This window comes from Drosophila virilis, chromosome 3, assembly GCF_030788295.1.
Source record: "Drosophila virilis strain 15010-1051.87 chromosome 3, Dvir_AGI_RSII-ME, whole genome shotgun sequence".
NCBI lineage: Eukaryota > Metazoa > Arthropoda > Insecta > Diptera > Drosophilidae > Drosophila > Drosophila virilis.
Genome location: NC_091545.1, coordinates 18,415,322 through 18,441,524, shown reverse-complemented (window position 1 = coordinate 18,441,524; position 26,203 = coordinate 18,415,322). Strand labels below are relative to the sequence as shown.

General features: G+C 39.6%; 1 protein-coding gene across 26 annotated transcripts in view; it reads right to left on the bottom strand.

Annotated features, from left to right (window-relative positions):
• The window catches only part of Rbfox1 (RNA-binding Fox protein 1), a 122,360-nt gene that overhangs the window by 59,719 nt on the left and 36,438 nt on the right, over positions 1-26,203 (bottom strand). The window contains exons 1-2 of one of the 26 annotated variants that reach the window (XM_032435444.2): positions 22,475-22,777; positions 20,371-20,729 (exon numbers count right to left, since the gene is read on the bottom strand). The exons of 23 other annotated variants lie outside the window; for them this stretch is intronic. In XM_032435444.2, the coding sequence (XP_032291335.1) occupies positions 20,371-20,382 (12 nt within the window). In that variant the 5' untranslated portion in view covers positions 20,383-20,729; positions 22,475-22,777. Of the gene's footprint in view, positions 1-20,370; positions 20,730-22,474; positions 22,778-26,203 lie in introns of those variants that run through there. 2 more of the 26 variants (XM_032435443.2, XM_015175906.3) reach the window with 2 other exon arrangements.

The following is a 26,203-nucleotide window of genomic DNA, read 5'->3' as shown; positions in this document are numbered from 1 at the left end:
GTGGCATACAGAAACCATGCGACAAGTAAAAGATGTGCAGATTGCCATAATAAAAGACTTTGTAAAATTGTGAAACACATTTGTCTTGAGCATTAAATTGTGCGCGAAATTGTCAACAGACTTTGCAGACTGCAGCATTAATTATGACACTAAGTTCAATTGAATCAAGTGCATTTATGTAAATGCAGCTCTTGGCAAATGAGCGCCTGCTCACACAACTGAATAACAGGCTGCCCAGACAAGGCTATAGAATTAAAAAGTTTATTTTATGCTAACTATATTTGGAATAACAAAAGCCAATCTATTCGTGAGCTAAAAGAAAACTTTAACAATAAGCCAAGAGTCTATTATTTGTGCGAGCAACTGGGAAAATACTAAAATTAGAATGTTCTACAATAGCTAGCTCTATGCGAGGAACAAAGTCTTTGAAATTAATCCAACTTATAATATGAAAGACTAATAAATTAAATTTGCTTTCAAAGCTATTTCAAGCTAATTTTGCCAACAATTTTTGTAAGTTTTTCAATTAGTATTTTTTTTTTTAAATTTAGATTTTAGCTTTTGATAAAACTTGACATAACTATTAACTTCATTATTTTGATGAATTTCTTTGCGAACATATCTACTTGAATTTTGCTTCCTTTTGTTAACTCCGATATCAATACACACTTGGCTGCATTTTCATATCGGATCGACTGCTTCAAAGTTTATCTCGCAAATTGTTGTATGCAGCACTTGGTTTTCCATTCATAAGCCACAAATTTCAAACGAAAACTATCAAATCAAATGCATGCGAGCAACTGCAGAAACAACAACAACAACAACGACAACTACTACTATTATTTAAGAAATAACCATAAAATCCATTAAATCTGCAATGCATACAGCAGAGCAGCAACACCGCAGCACACACAAGCACACACGCGAGCGCATTGCCACATTCCACAATTTTACGCGAGTAAATATTTTGGTTAAGTATACGCCATGCGTTACGCGCTCGCTCTCACTTTGTCTTTCTCTTATTTTTGCTGCACTGCCCCTGGTAACCCTCTCGCCAGTCTCAATGTCTTGTCGATTGCGATTCCACATTTTGTTTGGCATTCAATAGTTTACATTTCTGTGGCAACAACAGCAAAATATCCACTCTCCCCTTTCCCGCTGCCACTGGGCTGCTCATTTAAAATTATTTTTATATGCTGCCTGTTGTTTGGCTGTTGTTGCTGCTACTGCTGCTGCTGCTGATGCTGATGCTTCTGCTGTTTCACTGTGCTTGGGTTGAGTATTTTGCGGGTATTTTTACTGCATTTCGTTTTTTATGCAGTTACAATGACAACTTGTACTGTTCCTCTTGTTGCACGCTTCGAGGGGCATGAAAAGCGCACAGATAACGATTGAGCAGAAGGTCCACAGAGGGTAGAAGTGGGCGAGAGCACAGATTTTATGCAACATTTTATGCGACATGATAGTCAACAGCATCAACGTCGTCGTCATCAGCATTATCAACATGCCATATATCTTTTATGTGCATGCAGCTTGTCATTTGCATTATTTTCATTACATTTTATTGGACATCTTGTGAGTGTGCAGCTTAGTTAGAAGTGCCTGTGCGAGTGTGTATGTGCTGGCATTAAAATTCCAAAATTTTTACTATAATACCCTTAAGACCTTCTGCCAGCAACTTGCTAGTCGATGAGCAGAACTTTGTGGCACCGTTCACCAATCTTTTGCGTCTTCAAAGTTTCAGTTTGTACGACGTTCTAATCTCTGTAAAGTAAAATAAAAATAAAAACAACTGCCAAAACATGTCACATGGAAACGTTGGCGTTTCCCCTAAAACACCGCGACCCGCCCTCGGCAAATGAACCTTTTGCTTTGACTTGTTTTTCCACACAAAACGCTGCAAATAATTTACACACAGAACAAACTTTTGACTAAGAAAACAAAATGAGAAAAAAACACGTACAAAAAATATATAAAACAAAAATTTCTGCGTCTTGACCAAAAATGAAACAGAGGCAACCGCAGAGCGCCTTGAGTGCTAAGCTGGGCGTTGAACTGGGCGTGGTTGCGGCAGCAACAACAACAACAACGACGACGATAACAACAAAAGGTAAGAAAAGTTATAAAAATGTTATGCCCAGGCAAAAGTGTATAAAATAATCCGTAGAGATTTTTATCTTGTTAAGCATGGAAATGTCCAGTAAAGGCGGCTGCCGCTTCCTCTTCCCCTCCCTCTCCCTCTCTGCCGATGCCACCCGAAACTGACTGCCACACCCTCCCTTTCCCTATCTCCAATCACTGCCTCTCTCTTTCTGTCCACTTATCTTTGCTGGAAATCTGCGTAGCAGCTGCTGCAGGTTGATTTTTTTTATATTTTAAATTTATTTCACAGGTAGCGAAATGTGTTTTTTTTTTTTTTTTTGGGGGGGGTGGGGATATAAATATTGCAGAGACATTGAAAAGTTTGGCAGACCATTTCTCTCTCTTGGCCATAAGCCGCCTGCTCTAGGCCTCTTTCATCTTTGCTGTTGTCATTAATTCAATTAACTTGCAGCTGAGACCTGGACTTGTTTAGCTGTTTACCTGGCAGATTTATGGGTTCCGGACGGAGTTTCGCGAGGGGCGTGAAGATTTTTGCCTAATTAAAGCCGCTTTGGGTCACTCACATTGACGCAGAGGGGAATATGGGGAAATTACTTTGGGACCCGCTGGGTTTATTGCGCCAACTCGTTGGGTGCTCTTGAACTTACCTGTAATGGAAAAAAACGAAACGAGAAAAAACAAGAATAAGTAATTAGCGAAAATTAGTCAGAACGTTTATGAGAAGTATGGCTTATGAGAATGGGAAATTAACCCAACCGTATTTACTACTAGCTGTAAAAGTAACTTAACACTACATTTCTTAAAGTAAAATCACGCTTGGAGAAGCTCTGGCCGCAAATAGCATAAAAACCACTCTTTAATAGTAAAAGTTTATTTTAGAAAGGGCGAGAGCGAGAAAAGCCAAAACACTTGGCTACGTTTGAAAATGTGCTTTCTGTCAATTAACATTTGGTTGAGCCAGTGTACGTTAGCACAGCTCTCTGCAAATATTAAAAAACAAAATAAACCTAACCATTTAGCACCTTCTCTGACATTCTCTTATTTTGAACTCCAACTATAATTGGGCTGCACAATTAGCAGTTTACAGATCTGTCTTCATTTCGTACTGCCATCTTTTAACAGCCATGGAATCACAGCCTTCTAATCGCTCAATAGCAGCATCAACCATGCCCACAATCCGGCAATCCGGCAATCCCTCTACAGTTTCAATGCACCACGTGATGCGGCTGTAGATGGCCATCAATCTCGCCTTGTCAGCGGGCAGTCAAGTTGTTTCCATTGTTGTCGTTGCCATTATTTTGTTTGTTTCCCTTTTTCTTGTGTGCGCCACAAAAGCCGCCTTGATGACGTCGAGTCTCTGTGTGCCGCGGCTGCGTCACACCCACAACAGAAAACCAGTTTTTCATTCCTTCGCACAAAACAGGATTTGGGTTTTTGTATTTCTTCTTTTCGCCTTAAGGCTAAATTCATTGTCAAAGTCAAAAAAGCAGCGCCTACAAAAACTTTTGTCATCAGACAAAAGAGTTGAAAACTTTGGAGCTGCTGCAGTTTTTTCTTATCCTCTTCTCTCTACTGCTGCTGCTGCTGCTGTTGCTTCTTGCCAAAACGCCCAATGGGGCACGCCCACAGCGGAAAGGCTAGGCGACACAGTGCATTTGTCTTGTGGGAGCACATTGCGAACTCCCTCGATGACTCAATGGACCGCGCCCGCGCTGGCGACCGCACTGCGGGCGCTGTGAATCTCGATGTGGTTGCGCCTCGCCTGCTTGGCTTTGATTGATGATTCTGAATTAGCGACAAGGCGGCGCACCGAGCTAAGCAGGAAAAATGTACGAAAGATCATTCGGCTTGTGTTTTTCGGCTTTGTTTGTTGTTGGGGCATAGACACAAAAAATGCGTGCACATAAGTTTTCTGACAACAGAGCAACGACCGTGTGGCTCACACTTGGGATGTGCTCTTAATGATGTGGGCATGTCTATAAGTTCCACCAGTGTGTCAGCTGGACATGATGTGCAGAGAAGAGCCGAACGTAACAAAGCTCACATAAGCCTAGGCTGTCGCTAGTGTCGAATCATTAAGAACATGGTCTACCTCTATACGAGTGTCATTCGCTATTCCAAATTTGAGATAGAAGACCTAAAGCTGGCGCTTTTTATCATTAATCCACGGCTAGGGCTTAAGCATAAGTTTGAGATGTAAGATAAATACAAATCATGTTTAACATGTGTGTTCTTACGATTGCCGTAACATGAGATAATTTGTCGTGTTAGGCAACAAGCCCTTTGTGGGTAATAATAAACACAACAGGGAGTCGCACATAAAACTAATTTGTTAGCCATTTAAGGCCTAGGATTTGGGGGAATAAAATCAGTTTAATTTATCCATAAATATTATATATAAACTCTTTGTCCCGAATGTATGATTAATTTATCTATGATCAACGCACAAATAGGGAGAACCATGAAGCAGATTATTTTCTTTAGTTGCTTTATGTGGTTTTTGGAAAAATGCTAGTGCAATCGAATTTACATTTCAAATAGTTCTCGATACTTCTCCACACAATTACGACTTGCTCATTGTTCAGTTTTAGAGCAGCGATTCACATAAGGAAACAGAATCTATGAATAACTCAGGTTTCACGCTATGTACATACACGTACACATATGTCATTAAAATATACATTTGGCATGTATTGGCTAAACATCATCATCAAGAACATGATCATTAACGATAGTTTTAACCGCAGCTGCCTTGTGCTCTTTGTGTCTGTCTGTCATTACAAATTAGTTTGAGTTCTGGCTATTTTTATTATTGTGTTTTTTTTTCTGGCTTTTTTCCTTGTTGCGGTTAAGCGTGTTGTATGCCCCATCAGGTGCCAAAAGGCGAGGCGCTACATTTGCAATTAGCCATGTGCACAATTTTTGATGGCTGCTGAAATGCCAAGAATTGGTCCACATACAAATGAGATAAGCAGCTGTGCCTTAAGATCCTTATATATCTTCTTGAAACAGCATTTACCTTCAGCCTCGCCTATTGATGCATTTTTATGTGTATATACACACATATATACATGGCCCTCGCTTCCACTTGAGTCTGCAATTGCGGCATCTATAAGTGACTTTCAGTGTTTCTAGAGCCACTTTTCTGTCTGTGTGGCACTTACTCAACATGCAGCTGTCTATTGTTGCGCGTACTCCCACCGCTTGCCATCGCTCTCAACTAGACGTCTTAACTCATATCTGGCTTCGTTTATATTTAATTCTATATTTCATAGCTGTCAAGTGCCGCTTCCTGCCGCAAACGTAGCTACTGTCGCTTCCTGTGCCCACAATGCGCACATTTTTATTAGACTCTGTGTCCCCTTCCGCCAGGGGCAGCGCCTCGAATGATGGCATCATTAGACAATTTAGGTGTCGTCGTCGTCGTCGTTGTTGTTGTTGTGGCTTTCTGTCGCTTTGGCGTTGATTGAATAAATTATAGCGGCTCGCGCGTGCATATACAAACAAGTGACAACTTTTCTTCATTTCATATGTATTTTTTTTATATTTTTTTATTATTTTCGCTGGCCACCTGCATCTTCTGCTTCTGCTGCCATTTCATAAATATATTATTTCTCTTTTGGTTGTCCGCTACCGGAAATTGCTATTTATGCTCGCAACGCAGCCATATTTGCTTCCACCTTCTCCGTATCGCTAATTTTACTTATTTACATATGACATACACAACATGCCAACGCATTTATCCAGCTGAGCCCACCAGAGTCCTGGTCTCTGCGAGCTCGTTGGTCATTTGGCAGCTGGTAGAGTAAACCACTTTCACTCTCGTTGACCGGGTTTATTGCACTCGCCAATTGCAGTGCGAGTGCGCGCTTTTCCACTGGTTAATCCGGTTCTTCTAATGCGCGCCGGTCTGTGACGAGTGCCTCGTGGCATCGGTGTCATAATCAGTTCAGACACAGACAACACATTCGCGTCCGCCCCTCGTCCGGCTGTCAACTCGTGGACTGGTTGGCTTGGCCAGCAAGACCGCAGCCCAACAGACGCCGATGGCTTTATGTAAGCCACGACGCTGACTTTGAGCTGCTCAAGTGGTTTCTGGGCGATGACTCGAATGACGATGGCGATGACTTCAGCCTCGACTCAAGGACAAATCGCTTGAATCGTGCAAAATAATTCACATAAAGCGTACAAATATTCTGCGTTGTAGATTCTAGCAATTTTTATATTTCGGGCTATTTAAAAGCAAAGCATGGTCCAAAAAGTAACTGCCATTTTAAATACCCTACACCTGAATTGTCAGCGGGCATATCAATTGCTTGGCTTCATATACTTGTCAAGAAATTGTTTTAAACAATTTATAGATTTAATAAAATTTTTGTTTTTTTCCCCCATATTCTTCAGAACTTTTGAATTTGATTTAAATAAAATGCTTATATTTTCATATTTTTTAAATATAACCAACAAAAGTTCCATCATTAAATGCTGCGCATCTAATAGTTGGTTTCCTTTAAGTTGCTTCCAAATATTTTGCTGATTAATTATTTTGTTTGCTTTTGTGCCATTCCGAAATGAAATCTTTGATGATTGAGTTAATACAAATTGATACGAAATATGCACGAAAAGGAATCAATGGATAATTAATAATCAAAGCGTTTAGCGAGTGTAACTAAAGACATTGGTTGGCCCATTATTAGTTGTTGTTGTTACGGGTTTCGATTTCTGAATTTCGATCTATTTCTTCTGCCGCGTTTGCGTTTCGGTTCAAGATTTAATGATGGGTTCTTTGGGCTGACTTTGACGGCACACTGACAGCAGGAAGCCCACAGTTATTATTTTAATTAACCTAATGACATGAACAGATTTTCGATTTTATTTTTCTTTCTTACAAACGTGTAGCCAAAGCTGTTTTGCGGATTTTGTGTATTTGATTAGAAAAGGCAAATTGGTTGGCGAATACAACGATAATCGAGTCATAAGCGTAACCCAAAGCAAATCTGTGGTAGGCTTAAAAGGATAAAAGGTGAGTTGAGTACATACAGTGAAAACTCTTCTAAAGGATACTCCTATTGAATGGTCGATTCATTTTCTGTCAAGCCTTACCAATTGCTCCTCTTGAGCGGACAAACGGACTACCTGTTTATCGCTGTCGGCACAAGAAAGTTTTCATTGTAACATTTAATTATATGCTGTGCCCAATCTTAGCTGACTATTCGACATTCTTTTTTGACACCTTCACCAGGGCCACACACCTGGCTTAAAAGATCCATCGAGCTAACAAATTTATTCACTTGACTGTCCCCAACGTCATTTGAGGCCTTCCCAATTGCAGTCACAAGAGTAAATGAGAAATAAACACAGCACGCACACGTGTCTCATACCTACAAAGCTGCTCTCCCTCTCTTTCACTCTTTCACTCTAGGCTGCAAAAACATTATTATTATGCCACACCAGAGGCAGAGCCATATGAGGCATATGTAAAAGATATTCCCAAATGAACGACTGGCAAATTGGAAAATTATGAGCTGTGCACATCATATAAATTATGCCAAAATGTTGTGTGTTGCCAGAAACTTGCCTACATCTCCCACTCTCCCTGCCCCCTCTCGCACTAGTTTGCCCTCAATCTCTAGCTCTGTTTAGGACTGAAGTGCAAATAACATTTCTGAGCTATGCAAGTGCAATTCCGTGCAGTGCGAACAGCTGTGCCAGCGGATGTGACAGAATAGGCAAGGCAAAGCTGCAGAACAATTCGTTCGCTTCGGAAAAGATGCTGCAAAAGATTGAATTAGCTGCTTGTCGTTGGCCACAGCTGCTTATGTGGCCTAACATCTGAGCTGGCAGCCCATAATAATACCCATAATAAAGATGTACTTTTTCAATTTAAATTTGTGGCATTTTCTCTTTGAGGCGACTTCCTTTTTCATACAGTATTTCTCTGCTAACCCTTTTCCTAGTTGAAAATTAATTAATGTTCTTTGCCCATGTTGTCCCCAAAAAATTGACATGTAACGTTTTTCGGTCTTTTATTATCCATTTTGTTCGGTTTTTTTTTTAACTTGTTCGCCTCTTTTTTTTTGCCACAAATTTTGTGACTGTCATGACGTTAAATAAATTTTCAGGCGAGAGCCTTATCGCTTATCCGAACAGCCACGCCTGTCAAATCTGACCGGCGGGCGCTCATCGCGCAGTCTTTAATTAATATTTTATTCATGGCTGTCAGGCAAAACCTTTTCTGGCCGCACACTGTCAGCCAATGTGCATAATTAACAACAGTTTTTCGGTATTTAAAAAATAAATATGTACGCATGACCAGGGAAGGGGCCAAGGCGCATGGGGCTAGGTTGCCCAGGGTGCGGTTGGACAGGCTGCGTTGCAAAGTGTTTGCCCACATGACGCAACGAATGCTTGGCAACGTCTACATTTGTTTTTGCGAGTGGCACTGTGTCCCCGAGGCAACACAAAGTTTTGCTCATGTGTCGGATCCGGGGCGGCGGGGGAGGGCTTGGCGTAAGGCTTTTGTTGCTGAAGCGTAGCCTGAGCCGGGCTAATGTAAATTTATGTGCACATTCGGACAACATGAAAATTGAATTCATATTTGGCACCATGAATAATTTACAAGAGAGAGAGAGAGAGAGAGAGAGAGAGAGAGAGAGGGGGGGGGGGAGCGTGACAGAGAGAAGAAGAACAGCTTTCGTTCTCAAATGGAATTTTTGGCTTTCAGCATAAAATCTATTGATTACACGAGCACAGATGCAGCTGCCCAATTAAGTTGTCTCCTGTATGTATCTTTAAGATACTTTATGCCTTGTCATGCGTGTGGGCGGGCGGGGGCCACATTTTCGGTTTCTGCTTTGATTGGCAGCCAATAAAAAGGCAAAATCCAGACAAAGCAAGCCCCCATAGATACAGACAATGCGCTGAGCTTGGCAGGCAAGTGACAGTAACATACATCAAGATAGGTAACTAAAATTTCGGTTCTGCTAACACAAAAAGTTACCAAACTGCGATACAAAAACCGAAAACAAAATACAACTTTTTTGATTGAAGCTCGCACGCACACACACGCGCGCACCCAAAAGTCAAACATGTCTGTGTGTGGGTGTGTGTGTGTGTGTGTGACAGCTGCCGCCATTTCATTTTGCGACATGCCACAGCCACGCGCGATAAAAAGGGGTTCCCCCCAAATGCGTGCTCAGTTCTAATTGGTTTAGCCAACAGCTTTGGGCGCTTATCTTATCACCGAGCTAATTGCCATTGGCCGTGGCCAACAGCAACGAGAACAAACATTTAAAACAGCTGCCTAACTGACAGTTATCGCTAAAAGTTGCAGCATATTCATATATGTATGTTTATTACGGTTGGGGTGCCCGGAAAATTATATCTCTAATGAGTTAAAGTTGAATGAAAACGTTTTTTTTTTTCTCCTTTTTTTTTTGCGACTGTCGCCATATTTGACGTGCTTTTAATGAACTGCACGGATACGACAGAGTCAACCTGATAGATGCGGTACGTGCGGCAGCGGCTCATGTGGGTTTTAGTAGTTGGAAATGCGTTAATTAACATTTGTTTATCCAAAAAGACACCAGAGTATACATGAGAGACCTTACGACGCGCTGTACGACAGTTGGGTGCAGTACGTATGGAAGCTGCAAGAATGGTTTTCATATCTTAACAATAATTTGGCTATATGAATGCTATTATTGAAAAGTTTTTAATTATAATTATAAGTTTTAATTTTGGCTCTGGTCTCATTACAAGTGGCTTCTTGATCAGCATCAAAAGCCGTCTTTTAATTGCCAACAATTTGGGTATGTACGAACTTTTACAAAACTCTCTGATTAATGATAAAATTGAGTTGATATATTTAATAAATTTCGACGATTTGTTATTTGACAGGCACTCGCAATTTAACATAAAATTCGTATAAGATTCTTGATATGCCTTATAAATCAATTTACTTGCAGTTAAATAATTTTCAGCATTTTGATTTGTAGATATTAAATTTGAAAAATTATCGTATTATTTTCGTTTTTATTTTTTTGGTTTTGTGATTTATTCACAGCTTGTATACTTTATGGGGCCGCTCTCTGCCTGCTGGTGTTTACCTTTCATTGACTGCCAGAGCAACGCTCGGCATTATTTATAATCCATATATGCACAGATATATGAACACACATATATATATATACATATATATATTCGACATACTAAGTATTTATGGCCGAGACTTTTTGCAGTCGCATTTTGGTTGCTTCGGCAGTTTATCAATATCATTTTAATTGTAGTGGATTTTCTCAAAATCATTTTCAAACTGAGTTTGGCCATCTTTTTTGACGGCAATGGATATTGAATTTCTATTTAAGTTGCCGAGCAAAATGCCTACTTTTTGATTTTCGCCCAATAAATTTGAGTTTTTAAGCTGTCGTAAGGCTGTCAACAAAATCCCATAAAAGTAAAGCAAAGCTCAAAGTAAAATAAAGTTTTTTATAGAATTAAAATGAAAAGCAAATAAAATTCAAGAACAATATTCAGCCCTGAAGTGAAACGGAAGTCGCATTATGTGGGCGTGGCGTGGCAAAGAAGCGAATTCAAGGGAAATTGTATGCAAATTGTGAATTATGTAATGCGGGAAGAAATAATAGAATTCTTTAACAAAATGTTATGCAAATTATAAAGCATGGCGGAGAAGCTCCTTCTTATAGATCATTTTTTTCTGGAGGACATTAATAAGACTAGGGTAATACAAGCAGATGGAATTTAATTAAGACATATTTCTGGTTCTTTTTTTTTTCTTGAATAATTAAAGCAATTTGTCTTCCTCTTGCCACTTGTGCTCTCTACAAAATGTGTGCGTTTTAATGGAGCCATTTTAAAGATGTTATCCTGTTGATTTTAGGCATCGTTTAAATATTGATTTTTAATTATTTTAAGCAGCCACCGACGCCACAAAGTATGCAACACTCGGGGGGCACACACCCCCGCACACACACACGCAGATGAAACAGAGCTCCTGAGAGGCCGCACACTGAGAGTCGACTCACACCTTCCTTACTTGAATGGCTCACCGCGAGGGTTGCTGTGGAAATAGCATAAACATGTTCAAGGGTGTGGAGTGGGTTGTTGGGTGCTTCGGTGGGTTGTGCGTGTTTTGTTTTTAGCTCAACACTTTGGCATCAGCCCACCACCCACCACGCACCTCCCGCAGGCTGCTGGGGCTCTCAAGAGCCTCTTAAATGTCACAATGCTGATGCTCTGGGGTTGGCACTTGGGTCAACCCTCGTGCGCGAGTTCGCCCTCAGCTGCATACGAGTCGAGTCGAGTAGAGCTGGGCTGTGTATTTGTGTGTGTGCTTGTGTGTGTGTGTATGTCAGCTACACACATTTATATACCTATATCAGTAAATACATGTAATATGTATGAATTTTGTGCCATTATTTTGCACTTGCCACAACTACACGACCCTGACCCCAAGCTGTCGCATTCGAATCTTGTTTGCCTTTGTGTGTATTCATTTCCTACGCCTTCCTGTGCCTTTCATCAGCTACGTATGTTTTATTTTTAAATATTTTCCAGGGCAGTTCACAGCAGAATTTGATTTGCTTTAAGCAGGTCCCACAAATGTGTTCGTGTTCGTGTGCATTTCGCTGGCACTGTGCGTTAAACGTTGCCAAACTTCATACAACGATTCTCGAATCGATGTCCATGTCGATGTCGATTCCACAGCTTGTAACAGATGCTTGCCACGTGTCGGGGCGCGGCCAAGGCATGAACCGAGAACCAAAAACGGACCGTACAAACAGGACACCCGTGTTCAGGTCCTGGCAACGGCTGTGTTTTCGTAATTGGATGATGCCCGGGCATCAGGCAAACGCTGCGCTGCACAGATATACAAAGCTAAAAACAAATAAATAGTCAAACGGCAGTCGGTCTGTGAGTGAAATACAAATAGCATTTAATGCGAAAAGGAAATTGTCTATTTTAGACAGTCAGTCAGTCAGTCAGACAATCAGACAGAGCCCGACAGCACTCAATTCCGATTTCGACTCGGACTTGTAATCAAAGGGAATTAGTTGTGGGCTAACGTAAGCGGCAAAACACATCTTCTATGCTTGTTATTGGTATTCTCAATAGTTATTTTTTTCCACAATTGATACTCGAGATGAGACTCGAGAATCGACCAGAGAATTAAGTGCCTGAGCTGTTGCAAATACAGAAATTAACACACCTTGCATCGTCCTCAAGTGCACTCAGCGCGCGTTAAGGCTTTAACGCAGTTACACACACATGTTAATTGATATTTTATATGTGTATATATGTGTACAAAATGAAGATGAAACAAGTTTAAACGAGAAAAACAAAAAAGATAAAACTGATGGCTAAATCGTGCTGCATGCTAAGTTGAAGGTCGTCAGCGTTATGACAATATAAAAGGAAAAAAGCACATACGCAAAAACAATGTAAAACTAAATAAATAAGCAAAAGTCTCTCGGTCATTAAAGTCAACATTAAACATTATTGGCGCGACAAATAAGCAACACAATTTGCATGCGACAGAAAGTCGCAAGAATAATAGTTTATACCTAGCACAAATACCCTGTAGAGTTTGTATTCTCAAACGTAATTATCAATATACTTATTCTATATATATATATCGGTAAATATATATTAAAACAAAACTGTTTTTCATTTTTGATTCAATCAACTAAGGCCTGGTAAATATAGATTTATACCAATTGAAGTTCTCAGACATTAAATAAAACTAAGTTAATTTTTAATGTCTGTTAATACGTTCTTTACAAAAACTTGTCTTCTATCCTAAACAAACAATGCTTAAGCTGCGAGGCCGAGAGGAAGATATTTGTTGCTTGAACTTAAGTCAAAGCAAGAAGAGCCTTATTAATTATGACTAAAGAGTGCAAATTACAGGTACATGAATGGGGCACAAAATCGATCAATCAGCACATTATAAGCACACTTGAAATTGTTTAAACTATATTAAACAAGTTAATAAAATGTGCATTATGTAGAAACAGTCAACACTTGCCACGATTATATTTATGTTTAACACGTCGCATTCAGCTTGACACAATCGTCGAATTCATAGAATATTTACCTTATATGTAGACACAACATCGTGAGTTCATAAGTTGCATTTAGAATTTTGCCTGCTGTAAAAAGGTGCAGCATGCCTGATTTAAATTGATTTTTTTTTTCGGTTTTTTTTTTGCCTGCCTTCACAATAATTAAAAAGCCATAAAGGGAGCCGAAGGTCATCGACAAATGTACGTAAAGGTCAAAGTGTCTGCTTGCCGCAGGTGCAGCCAGGTGATGATGTCACCATGGAGTATGGTCTGTAAGTTGGCAAGAAACAATAGCATGGCGCCTGGGCCAGAGAGCGCATCTTCATGTATCTTTTAATTGCAAGTCGCCTGGTTCACCTTGCGTTTTGCATTGTTGCCGTCGTTAGCTGCCGTTTTATGCTAATTGGCAACAATAAATGCAAAGTAAACACAATTTTACTTTAGCATAGCGCAGTGCGCTAACAAATTTGCACATTTTAACTAGGCAATAAATTAAATTCATCGAATAGAAATATGCGCGAATCTCTTCTCCCCTTTTACTTAAATATATTTCGTACTTTGCGAAATTTCAAAATGTACAGCAAAAAATCGTGTAAATATGCAAAGGGCGCCAAATTGTTAGTGCTGCAATTGTTTTGTATTTTTACAGCGCATTTGCATAGCGCAAATTGTTGTTGCTGCTCGTGTTGGATCAGACAGAGCAATTAATTGCCGTTTAATTAAATTTGCATAAATTACGCATGGATTTCAATTATAATAGAAATTCCTGTGCGCCTCGCTAAATTGTTGAATCAATGAATCAATTTTTCGATTCAACTTTGATAAAGTCAAACGAACATGATTTGGTTTGTTTGAAAGTGCACTTCCGGCTAGACACAATGAGTCACCGAGTGAAAAGAGAATGGCGAGTTAGGGTGTTCAATCAAGTTATTAGAAATAGGTGAGTGAGAGAGACAGGGGAACTGAGAGCAAATGAGAGAGAAGGGGTCTCTCTATGTGTATATAGGCTGAATGTAATGCCACGCCTTCAGTATCTAATTTGAAAATCTTTCCATTCACTCAGCTTTTGGACACTTTTCATTTTCAGTCACGTATACTAGCTTTAATACACACAAAAAAAAAACTATATTATCTAGTCATTAAATAATGTCGCCTACGGAAGCATGTCAATATATGCAAGCAGAATTTATTTTCCGATTTTCTGAAAATTGCGCGTTACTCAATACAAAAATATTTTTATAAGCAGAACAACAAAAATGACAACAGGAAAATACGAGTAAATAAATAAATATATACAACATAGAACACACAGACACACACACACAGAGAGGGAGACATTTATGACATGCCAATAAAATGTAAATTTAGTGACCAGCAACAACAAACTGTGCACCGGCAACTAAACAGAAATGCAAATAAACTTAAAACAAGAATGAAACGCAATGTTCGCAATGCCGAATATTAAATACCCTAGCAAATGCAATGATTATAATAACTGCATCCAGTTAAAACGTAGCCCGACTACAAAAATACGCGCATATGCACATATAGAGTCAGAGATATTGTCTTCTGTGCGTTACATACTTCACGGCAAGATTTGAATACCCGGCCGTTGCAAAGGGTATACAAATAAGCCGGCCGCATAAACTAAAAAAAAAAAAAAAATGTGTTAAAAAACAAACTGAGGCGACACTAACGGACCGGCAATAAAATGTAATGATGGCCAGGGACGGAATGTGTGAGAATATTGTGGAAAGCACGTGGGCGTGAAATCGAGAGCGAAACGAGCAATGAAACGAAATGGAATGGAACTCACAGCTAATGCTACTGCAATTACCGTTTCATGCTGCTGCTCCGTTGCTGCCATGCAACAACAACAATAAAAGAAAAAAAAAAAAAACAGCAGCAACAGCATTAAGTGCGAAAAACAAAAAAAAAACCTGTTACAGTTCGGCTGCGTCTGCGCCAGCGTCGCTGCTGCTGCTGAGTCATTGCGCAGGCGTGCGACGCGCTGTGTTAATTGCCAGCAGCAGCGACGACACGCCGTGTGAGTGACACTAGCGATTAGCTGCGCTGCCGCTGTCGCTGCCGCAGTCTGCGTCTCAGCGTTGAGTTGAACCGCATAATTTGCATGAAGTTTTTGCTTAAACGTTGCTCCAAATGCTGTTTTTGTTGTTGTTGTTGTTGTTGTTGCTGTTGCGGGGGGTCGTTCACATTGCCGTAGGTTGCGATTTGTTTAGCGCTTGGCCCCCGCCCGTTGCCTCCAGCAGCTGGTGCACTTGTCAGCGATGTGCGAAAACCCGTATTATTTCTCTTTAGCGAATTCCCAAAAATTAATTTATTTGTTTGCACATTTGATTTGAATTGGGCTGCAATTCCAAGCTTACAAATCGAATCACATTCCGTATTGCATATAAAGCAACAGCAAAATTTAATTGCCTGTTTTGGCCAAAAGTCTTTTGGCATATAAATGTGAATTTAATTTAAAATTAAATTGAATTTTATCACTTTGATGCAGGCAATGACTGAAAGGCTTCAGGCAACAGGGTAAACGGCTTGTCCGATCTAATTAAAATAAAATCAAGCGATTCTTATCAGCAGCTCGACAAAAGTGTCGCCTCGCGCGCCTTCAAATGCGAAAGTGCGCCCCATTATCAGGCAGCAAATCTTTCGTCTTTCGTCAGAGAGCACACGCACACATATGTACACATATACTACTCGTGCAAGAGTGAGACGCCATTTTATGTTTATGTAAGTGCGAATACATAGAGTATAGTAGTATATAGTGCTTGGTAATAGTATATGCACGCATAGCCATTATAATGTCTATGCTAGCTATATTACTTAAAACTAAGATGGAAAATACTTTAGTACACATATAATTGAAATATTTTATTTTATTAATTTTTTGTTTATAGCTCTTTCATCTCAAAAGCTAAAGCTGCATTTCATAAGAATCGCGTATATAAATCAAGCGAATGGCTTTTTTCTAACTAAATTGTGTCAGCAGCATCAATTGAAACAAAAGTTTTGATATGTTTTCTATGGGAAACATTATATTATTTTAAGAAGTTTTCAGATATATGAGAAAAGTGAAGCTCGTAAATGCTGAGCTTGATGAAAATATCTTGGAAAACAGAGAAGCACCTGCCATACAAGAACCTGCCGATCGTTCCTATATAGCAGCTATATGATATGATATTAGTCGGATATGTCTTCTTCTTAAATTACTCTCTACATGGGATTAAAAGGGCAATAATTCTGCTTTAAAATTGTTTTTAGCAAGTAATTCTTAAATAATTCTTTTAAAGAACATTTGAATATAAAAAGATATATTTACAAATAGTTATTATGGTATAACAATATACTAAACATACAAAAACATATATGAAACATGTAACATAACAGTAACATGTAACATAAAGTAATATGTAACATAACAGTAACATATATGTAGGGATAGATTTTTCGTCTATCCATTTTCTGATAGTTTAATATCTAAGAACAATGGTGTTTATTCACTATATATTTATTTCACTCCACATTTCGGTTCTTATTGTCAGTCAACGAGATCGCACGCGCATCCCTTCGCTTCAGAAGTTCAAACCTCACTCTCATTCCCATTTTCGTATATTCCTGTTACTCGTCTGTTAGATAATATACTTCTTCTTTTATCGAAATTTTCATTTGAAAAATTAAGCTTTCCTTTCGTTTAGAGCACTAAGCTTGTGTCTAATTATAAATTCATCCGGTTACCTATTAAGCTGCCCCCATTAATAGATCTGCACATAAATGTTCGAATAAGCCACGAGCTTCTTTCGCTTAACATGCTCTTTATGCTTATTGTGCCTCATCTTGCGCCTCCATAACCAGCAATCAACGTGCAACTTGCGGGGCGGAGCAACAAAATTTTAAATCAACTTTAATTGAAATAAATTGTCATATCATTTGCGCTCGCATAGAAAACAGACCCGCTGTCAGCAATTTACAAAAAAAAAGTATACAAGAAGAAGAAAAACTGGAAAATATGTGGGCTGGAAAATATACTGGCATATCTCTCTGTCACCCCCTTCTGCTGCACGAGTGCTACTTAAAAATGAGCATAAATTAAAGCCATCAATCAAGCAAATTGAAAATATTGAAATATGTTTATGATATGACAGAATTTTCCAAAAATCTCCCCTGACCCACTCTCACTCTCTCTCTCTCTCTCTCTCTCTCTCTTTATAACATTAACTAGACTGATGGCCAATTGGATAAAATGTCGGAAAAAGTAAAAGCCTAAAAGCAGCAGCTGCCTTCCAACTTGATTGAAATGTAACATTATCCAGTTGGCCAAGTGAAAGTAACTTAATGTCAGCATCTGATGGCTACTTTTTTTCTTCTTTTTGTTAATTTAGATATTTGTGCCAATTGCGTCATCGGCAATAAACAAATAGCATAATGTTTAGTCATAAACCTACGTTAGTTAAGGTCGCTTGTTATCGAGATCCGTTGATCATAAACAAAATAAAAAACTCACCAACTTTGCGGTTAAGTGCGCACGCACAATGGAACCAACTAGTAGCTACACTAGTGCCACCCATCCCCCATCCAGCTCCCATCCAGCTGCCACCCACTGCCTCGTGCTCCGTGCCTCGTGCTGGCTGCGTAACAACAATTTACGGCAGCGCAGTTTATGCAATTTATGTGCAATTTTTCAATTGTGGCTCCGACAAACGGCAAACCGGAAGATTTCGTTCGTTTGAACAACTCAGTTTTTATGCATTTACCCTTACTAAGATATTGTCACGAAATATGTAACACACAAGAGGCAACATGGAAAGAATCGGAAAACTATATTATACAGATTTCACAGAATAATCCATCGATTAACTTCTTGCAAGAATGGTTATTTATATATTTACATTTATATTTCTTATATAATTCTATTGGTGCATCGTTTGACAAATAAGTTTTTGTATACAGAGTATTAAATCTTCCTCTTTCTAATGCGTTGGTTTCTCTTCCCTTTGCACAAAGTTGCAATTTGTGTCACATAATGCCAGATTAATGTTACATGAGCGAAATGTGAAAATTAAGTTGTTGCTCTGACGTCGACAACTTTTAATCGCAATTAATTAGAATGACATTTGCAATACGTCGTACGACAGAGCTGGGTAATGTGATTAGAAATTACTAATAAATCATAGTGCGGAATATCAAATGCAATTAGCATTCGTTTAGAGTTTAAACTAGAAACATGTTTACAGAAACTAGAATGCAGTTACGAGTGCATCTAAATTATTGAAAAGGAAAGTTTTAAATGAAGTTACTTGGGTAAAGATGCGATCAAACAGAAACCGGTTTTATGTACTCATCATACTCATATTAAGATTGTGAACAAAATGAATGACAATATTTCAAAGTAAATACATGTAGAGCTGTATCTATGCCAAATTGAGAGATCGATGGGAGCCTTTGGCCTATGATATGCAACTAGAGGGATAACAGGAGCATACCAGAATAGGAATAAGAGGTGGATTAGAGTTTGTTCTTAAACGATCTCATTGACTATAATAAGAACAGAAATGTCTCATTGCACCAATAAGAAATTCAATCATGAAGTGAACAAGAAGCAATGTAATCTAATAGAATATAGTGTGGTTGAATGGGTCCAGAAGATCAAACCCTAAATGCATAATTTTTATATTTGTGATCGGTTTTAATATCTTAAACTAACTTTGAAGTAGTATTATGTATCTATTATATATCATTATACCACTTAGATTTAAAGATCTTGCATGGGTTCCAACTTTACTACCCTGTTTTCAGTGCATCCAGAAAGACAATCTTCATAACTATTAATATTTTTCGCCGAATATTTCCCGCAGACATTTGATTAAGTAGGCCACCAAAAACCCGACGCACTTCTATTAAATTCGCGTGAAATCAAAACGAACTTCGTTCAATTCGTGACATCATATAAAACTAGACAAACCCATGTCGTTAGATGTTAATCTCTAGATACACACTCACACTCATACACATAGACATGCACACAAGGCATAGATACAATTCCAGTTTCATTTATCAACATTCAAATCATGGCTGTGTAGTCAACTTCCTTATCAATCATGCAACATTTCTATAAAACCCATACATTTGCATTTAAATGAGAAACGTACCTGTAAAAAGAAGAAGAAGAAAAAGAAGCAAATCCAAATAAATTAATAATATGACAAATTGTCGTATCACAATTTGCATAAGATATTATTTTTTGAATATTCTTCGAGCGCATATATTACGTGGGAAAATGTTGAAAGCGAGAAACGGGCGCCAAAAGTTGGCACATGAATGTATCAAATGATATGGGGAATGCACAAAATATCACAAAAAATAAATAAATCAAAATTCGCATAAAGTGAGCCTCGCTTACGACACAGACAAACCGATGAAGTATCAACAAATTAAATGCCGCAAGTCGACCCGCATTGTGAGCTATCAAATTACCAGAGTCCGCCCGTTCGCTTTAGATACAGATACAGATACAAATCCCCATAAGTGAGAGAGAGAGAGAACGTGCTTTGGTTTAGGCGCTTTTGAAACTGAACCGTTTACGCGCACTGACAAAAAGAAGAAGAAATGTTTTGAAGTAGAAGCAAAATCAACAAAGGCAGCGGGGGCAAACGAAACGTTTTCGGCACACGTGTGAATACAATGCTTAACATACATATTTGTTGTTGTCTATGTAAATAGGTAAACAAATCCAAAGCGACCAGCCGAGAGAGGAAGAGAGAGAGAGAGAGAGAGAGAGAGAGAGAGAGGGAGTGAGAGAGCGATAGCGCGGCTTGACTAATAAGCGACAACACAAATACACGCTTAAGAATTTGGCTTTGCCTGCAATTGAGAGTGAAAACAACGGTAGTTTGTTGAAGCAGTAAAAGCGGCTATTAAGCGACGATTAAAATGTGCACAAGTGAGAGCGAGAGCGAGAGAGACAAACAAAAAAAAAAACGGCAGCTAGAAAAAACAAACATACAACGGCTTTGAGCTGTCGTCCGTTGCGTTTGTCACAATATTTATAGTGTGCACTGTAATGTGTATGCGACCGTTGTCGCTTGACCTGTGTACAGTGCCTGTCACCATAATGTCCACTCTTAGTCGAGATAATGTGTCTTGGTTTAGGTTTAGTTTGTTTGCTTACCGGATAATACATTCCTTGCGGAGGAAGAAAAAATGCCCCGGAGCCCCACAGTTTGACGGCTTTTTGTGTTTACAGTTGCGTCGCAAATTATATGCACAGCTGACACCAACAAATAACTTGCTGAATTCCTACTGGGAATAGTCTACACACTGTAAATAGGGGTAGTCACACTTCTTGTTGCACTTTAATTAAGACCCAATTTGTTTTGACGTAGCATTTGTTGTATTTGATTTAGTTGTTTTATTCATTAATTTTATATATGGAGTATTTGCATTGACAATATACTTTTTGGCACAATTTACAATTTGAGTGTATTTCACTTGGGAGTTAGTCGCAGTTCACGATTTGATTGAATTGAACTGAAAATACATATTCGAAATGTTTTTGAGCATTGAAAGGGAAAACCAGATATAAGACGAAATAAACAACAAATATTCAAACAATTATCATGTAGGTATATGCACTGCCCGAGAACATAAATATATTAAGTCGTTTATATTTTAAGACGATTTTCACAGACGCGTATTGTTTTTTTTTTTTTTCCGCCGAATTTTACGACTTGCACAATTTTGGAATGCCTTCTGCGCAGTTTACTTAATGTATGTAAGTATTTATATGACGATGTTTTTGAACGTTTTTAGCGAATAATATTGTAAAACTAATTGTTGTTTAGGGGTTGCTCTCGCGTCCAACTGGGCAAAGGATGTTGGACGGCGGCTGTGGCTGTGGCAAGCGAAACGACACGAAAACAGAAAATGCGCAAAAAGACGGAATGAAAACACAGCGCAAACGCGAGACAAAAGAGACCAGGCAAAAGGCATGAGAGACAACCACGCGCTTTTATCGAGGTGACGGGACACGGGCAGGGGCAGGGGCAGACGCAGCCAAAGTTTCCAGTTGAATGAAATGATGTGTTTATAAAATAAATAAAAAAAAAAAAAAACGATATCTATTGCGAATTGCGATGTCACTGTGAACGTTCCTGTTATTGGCTGGTTTATTTAGCGATAAGTCTTCACGTATTTTTTTTTTATATATGTATTTTCTCCCTTTGCCGCATATCCGAGCAGAAGGCGTTCCACAAAGGCAACGCTTTGTCTGTGGCCATCGGAAAACGGGCGCAAAAACATTTTACATTTTTGTGGCGCATTGTTGTTGTTTTTGCTTTATTGTTGATTTGCACTGCGATGCAATTTTTGGTAATGCAACGGCAGCGACACATTATTCTCTCTTACGAGGCGACATCATCATCTGGCACACACATTTTATTTTCGTTGATTGAATGGGAAAGACAAAGCGCAGCACCGACAAGCAGCTGAGCGTGTATTGGTGTTGGTGTGTGTGTGTGCGTGTGTGTGTGTGTGTGTTTGTGGATGCTGATGCCGCCGCCAACAGAAAGAGCAAGAGAGAGAGAGAGACGTGAAAAATCGAATCAGAAAAAGAGGCATGCGAATGTTGAAGCGAATGGCAGTGCGAAAAGGATCAAAGGATAAACAAGGAGGCGCAGCAGCCATGAAACGTAAACGAAGCGCAAAAAGCAGCGAGCGAAAAATGTGCGCAAAATATATTGCGAAGGGAGCAGAGGAAAGACGCACAAAAACATGTGGCACATTGAATGAATTTTTATATATACATATATATATATATATAGTTTTTTTTGTATGAGCAATGATGCTGCCAGCGGGCGTACGGCCGAAGGGGGAAGGTAGAACAGACAGGCACAAGAGAAATCACGTCCCTCGCGCCTGTCTGACTATGTGACGTTGCCGCTGCTGCTGCTGCCTCTGCCGCTGCCGAGAGAGATGGCATATATATTTATTTTTAACTTTTCATTTCATTTTGTATCTGTACGTTGTACGTTGCCGATTCCGATTTGTATATATGTATGCTTGAACATAGCTCGTTGTTGCACTGCACTTTTATTTCAAATTTGAAAGCACTTGACGTTGTTTTTCTACTCTTTTTTTTTTTGTATTTTCATCTAAAAACGTATTTGGATTTGGTTTTGTTGCTTGGCACACATGAATTACATGTTTTGTAATTATTCGATTGCGATTGGAAGAGACACAGAAACTTAAACCTAAAGGCGTGCAATTTTTTTCACTTTAAAGCGTCTTCAGCTCCCACGACTTGTTGAGAAGAGCGAGAATATACAACTACTATTGATAGGGAAATACGCGCGCAATGCTTAAATTTACCGCAGCAACAATCGAAGACGTCCGCTCGCAACGAGAAATGAAATGCGAATGAGTGATGAAAAAGAAGAGCGCAACTAATGAGGATGCGAGCATAGTTGAGCGTGGCAGAATGTTTGTGCGTTGCGCAAATTGAGAGAATGAAGGCGACTCACGGCTCAGAGAGAGTGAGAGAGAGAAATCAAACCATTTTTAGTTTTGCAACACTGTTACACAATTGGCGCCTAATTTGAGTTACGCCAATAAATTGTTAATTCTGTATTCATGCTATGCGTAAAAGTGATGAGTTAAAAGACAATTTTTTTTAAAAATATTATATATATATAATAGTTGGCAAAAAATGGTTGCTTTGCCTAGTTTCATATGAAAGCAGGAGCGCTGTTATTGCAGATACTCCAAACAGTAACAGTGCTGTTGAGTTAACAGGCCAGCTTTAACAGCTCTGTTATTCAATTGCACTTATCGATAGCTTGATTAGCGCGGTAAAATATTATCACATTCGAAATTAAAATCAAGCATAACACAATTAAATTATATATGTAATTTTAAAGTGTTTGAATATAATTAAAATCCAATAGGAAAAAATATAGCAAATGCGCAACGCATGCGAAACCTTTTAAAGAGAAGTTCTTTTTGCGGTGTATTAGCTTCTAGTTTTACTTTCTTTCTGACCAGAGGACACTTGCCATTCACACAGACAATTTCGCACAGATTGCTAATGACATCAAAGAGTGAACTCTCCCCCAACCCGTGCACATTGCACAGACGCGCCCGACCATGTTGTCATGTGGTTCAACAAACAGAGTCCTGTGTTGCCTCCTCCACTTGCCCACTTGCGTGTCCAACAAATCAGAAATGCGCCATGACTGCAATAAAACCAAATCAAAAGCGACATGCCTCATTTTCGGCTGCCCAACAACATGACTGACGCGTTGTCAAGATTGCATTAGCCGTATGTGGACACCAGGCAGGCGGGATGGTCCTCGCTTTGCCAGGACAACAGCTGCCATGGCAAGGCGTGCGAGGCTTATTAAACAGCAGCCTGGGCTGGCAGGCGTCAGAGCAGGAGCCAGATTTAAAATGCAAATAGCCTCACGAGTTAACAGCGCCCCATTCGACTGCGCTGCCGCTGGTGGCAATTTCTCCACTGTGCGTTCAAGTGACTGCATCCGGCCGTATCCAGGAGCTGGCACAGTCAGATACCCGTCGCTCTATCGGCGAGAAGCGGCACCCTCTGCACCCTACCACGCTTAGTTATGTCGTATGCTTTGGTTGTTTTGCTTCTCGAGCTGCTTGCAAATATGCAAATGCCGTGAAGCGGGCAACTTTTTAATCCCGGCTGGCCGGCAAATTGTCGCCCCAACAGGGCTCTGCTGTTAAGCGGCTTCGCCTGCAGCAGCTGATAAATGCAGGGTATATAACCCATATAGAAATCACAAATGCAAAAGGCATACTGTATAAAAACCATATGAAAAGAGCCCAAGAGCTCTAGAGAAAACAAAGAGCTTGTAAGAATGTCCATTCAGCAATATCTAGTCTTTTTGGCTTAACTGCAATGCTAGCTGTTAACAGTTAACAGCTTAACAGTCGCATAACATAAATTGAGTAATTTGCTAACATTCTGTTGAATCTTAAACTACAGAATGATTAAGCACTCGCACTTTCGAAAGTAAACTAATTTCATTTGACAGTTGTATAATATAAGCTGTGCATTTTTTGCACTGTAAACGGTAAATAGCATAGGAAATCACACAGAATCGTCCAGAACAATTTCTTTACTTCATCTTAAACCTTAAACTATAGAAAGCCTCAGGGCTCACACATAATCCACCATAATTTCGCTTTGTTTTTTAAGATGGCCTTTTGCAACTGAACTATTTTTTGCGTTAAATTCAATCTGTTTTTTTTTTTTCAGGACTTAAGACAGCGCAGCGAACCGCAGAGACCTGAGAAAACTAACACAGAGTTGTTGCTGCCGCCCCAAAGTGGGAAAACATTGGGAGACAGAGAGTTGATATATGAATGGGTGGCCGGGCTGGGCAGAGGCGGGGCTGGGTCGTTGCGAGTGGCCAACAAACCGCAAACAATAACAAACGATGGCCAAGGCGAAACACAAACAGAAACCGAAACAGACGCTGCCTGCTGATGACGCCTACAAAATGGCTACAAAGGAAAGCAGCACAAGATTCGGTTTTGTGGTCGGCAGCGGGCGACAGGGCTGGGTCAGGCGAGTGCCCTGCACAGGGGGCGTGCTGTGCCATTTGAAAGCAAAAAGGATTTATGATGCTTGTTATCGTACAGCCGGAACGACGCGACGCGACGCGAGGCAAACGATGACAAAAGGTGGCCAAAGGAAACGAATACACAAAATGGATACACGCACAGTGGGGCTGTAGGTGTAGGTGTTCGTGTGCGTGAATGTGTGTGTGTGTGTGTGTGGCAACAGCTTGGCAATGGCGCGTAAAGCAGATAAGATCTACACGCACAGCAAAAGCATTGCATACTTTTCGGCATGCGCTCGTTAAACGAAAGGCAAACATGTGTTCATTCAGTTGTAGCTAAATTATTATTGCTGGTGTCGTTGTTTTGTTGTTTTTGTTGCTGTTGCTGTTGTTGCCTGCCACATGAGCAAACTAATCGCATGAAAACATATACATATATGTATGTATTTGACTGGACTATAGCTCAGGTGTAACAGCTATTACCTTCCACCTACCCAGGAGAAGCTGCGTGTGTTGGGCATAAAATTTACATTAATTAAATTTCAAAATAGGCTGCCGATAGGTTGCTCCTAATTAAATGGAAAAAAAAAGAAAAAAAAGAAGTTATATATGCATGCATAAAAGCAAAAGTTGCCATTAAGAGCGCCTAAAAGTATCTATTAGGCTGGCATGGGAGGGGTAGAGAGGGAGGTAGCCTAAATTAGTCAATAAATTAAAGCACGCTGAATGGCAAGGAGCCTGCAGGCAGGAGCCCGGAGCCAGCAGCACTTGGGGCAACCATAACGAGCCAAAAACATTGCATTAAAAAATCCATTCATTAAAATGGCAAAACGTGGCACAAAATTTATGGCCCGGGCAGAAGTCGACGGCGTCGACGGCATCGACTACGTTGGGCAGGCGGTCGTCTCAAGTGGCAGCGCGTTTGCTTCGAGCTTGCCACAAAGAGCAGCTTTCAACAGCAACAACAGCTATACAAGTGGACAGGTAAACATTGGGGCAACAACAGAGAAGACTCTTTAACTCTCTTAAAGTGTTACAGTTCCAAATGCCGGAACGACAATAAACATGACATTAAACCTACTTAAAAACTAAGCAATAAATAAAGCTTCAATTTAAAGCTTTCAACAGCATTTTTGTAGATTCTTTATCTATCTTTACCTATAGATAAAAAGCTTTAATCGCTTAGTTCTAAGCTTTCTTACTCTATCCTCATAAAATATGAGCAAAAGCACATTAAAGCTTCATTGGGTATAAAATGTGCTTAATTTTTAAAATCCTCAAGCTTTCTTTGTACCTAAAAGCTCTACTCGAATCACATTAAATCTTCATTTAAAATTGATTGAAAGCTCTTTCAAACTGCATATTATGCTTAATTTGTAATTAATCGTTCTTATGACAGCTATATAATAAAGTAAT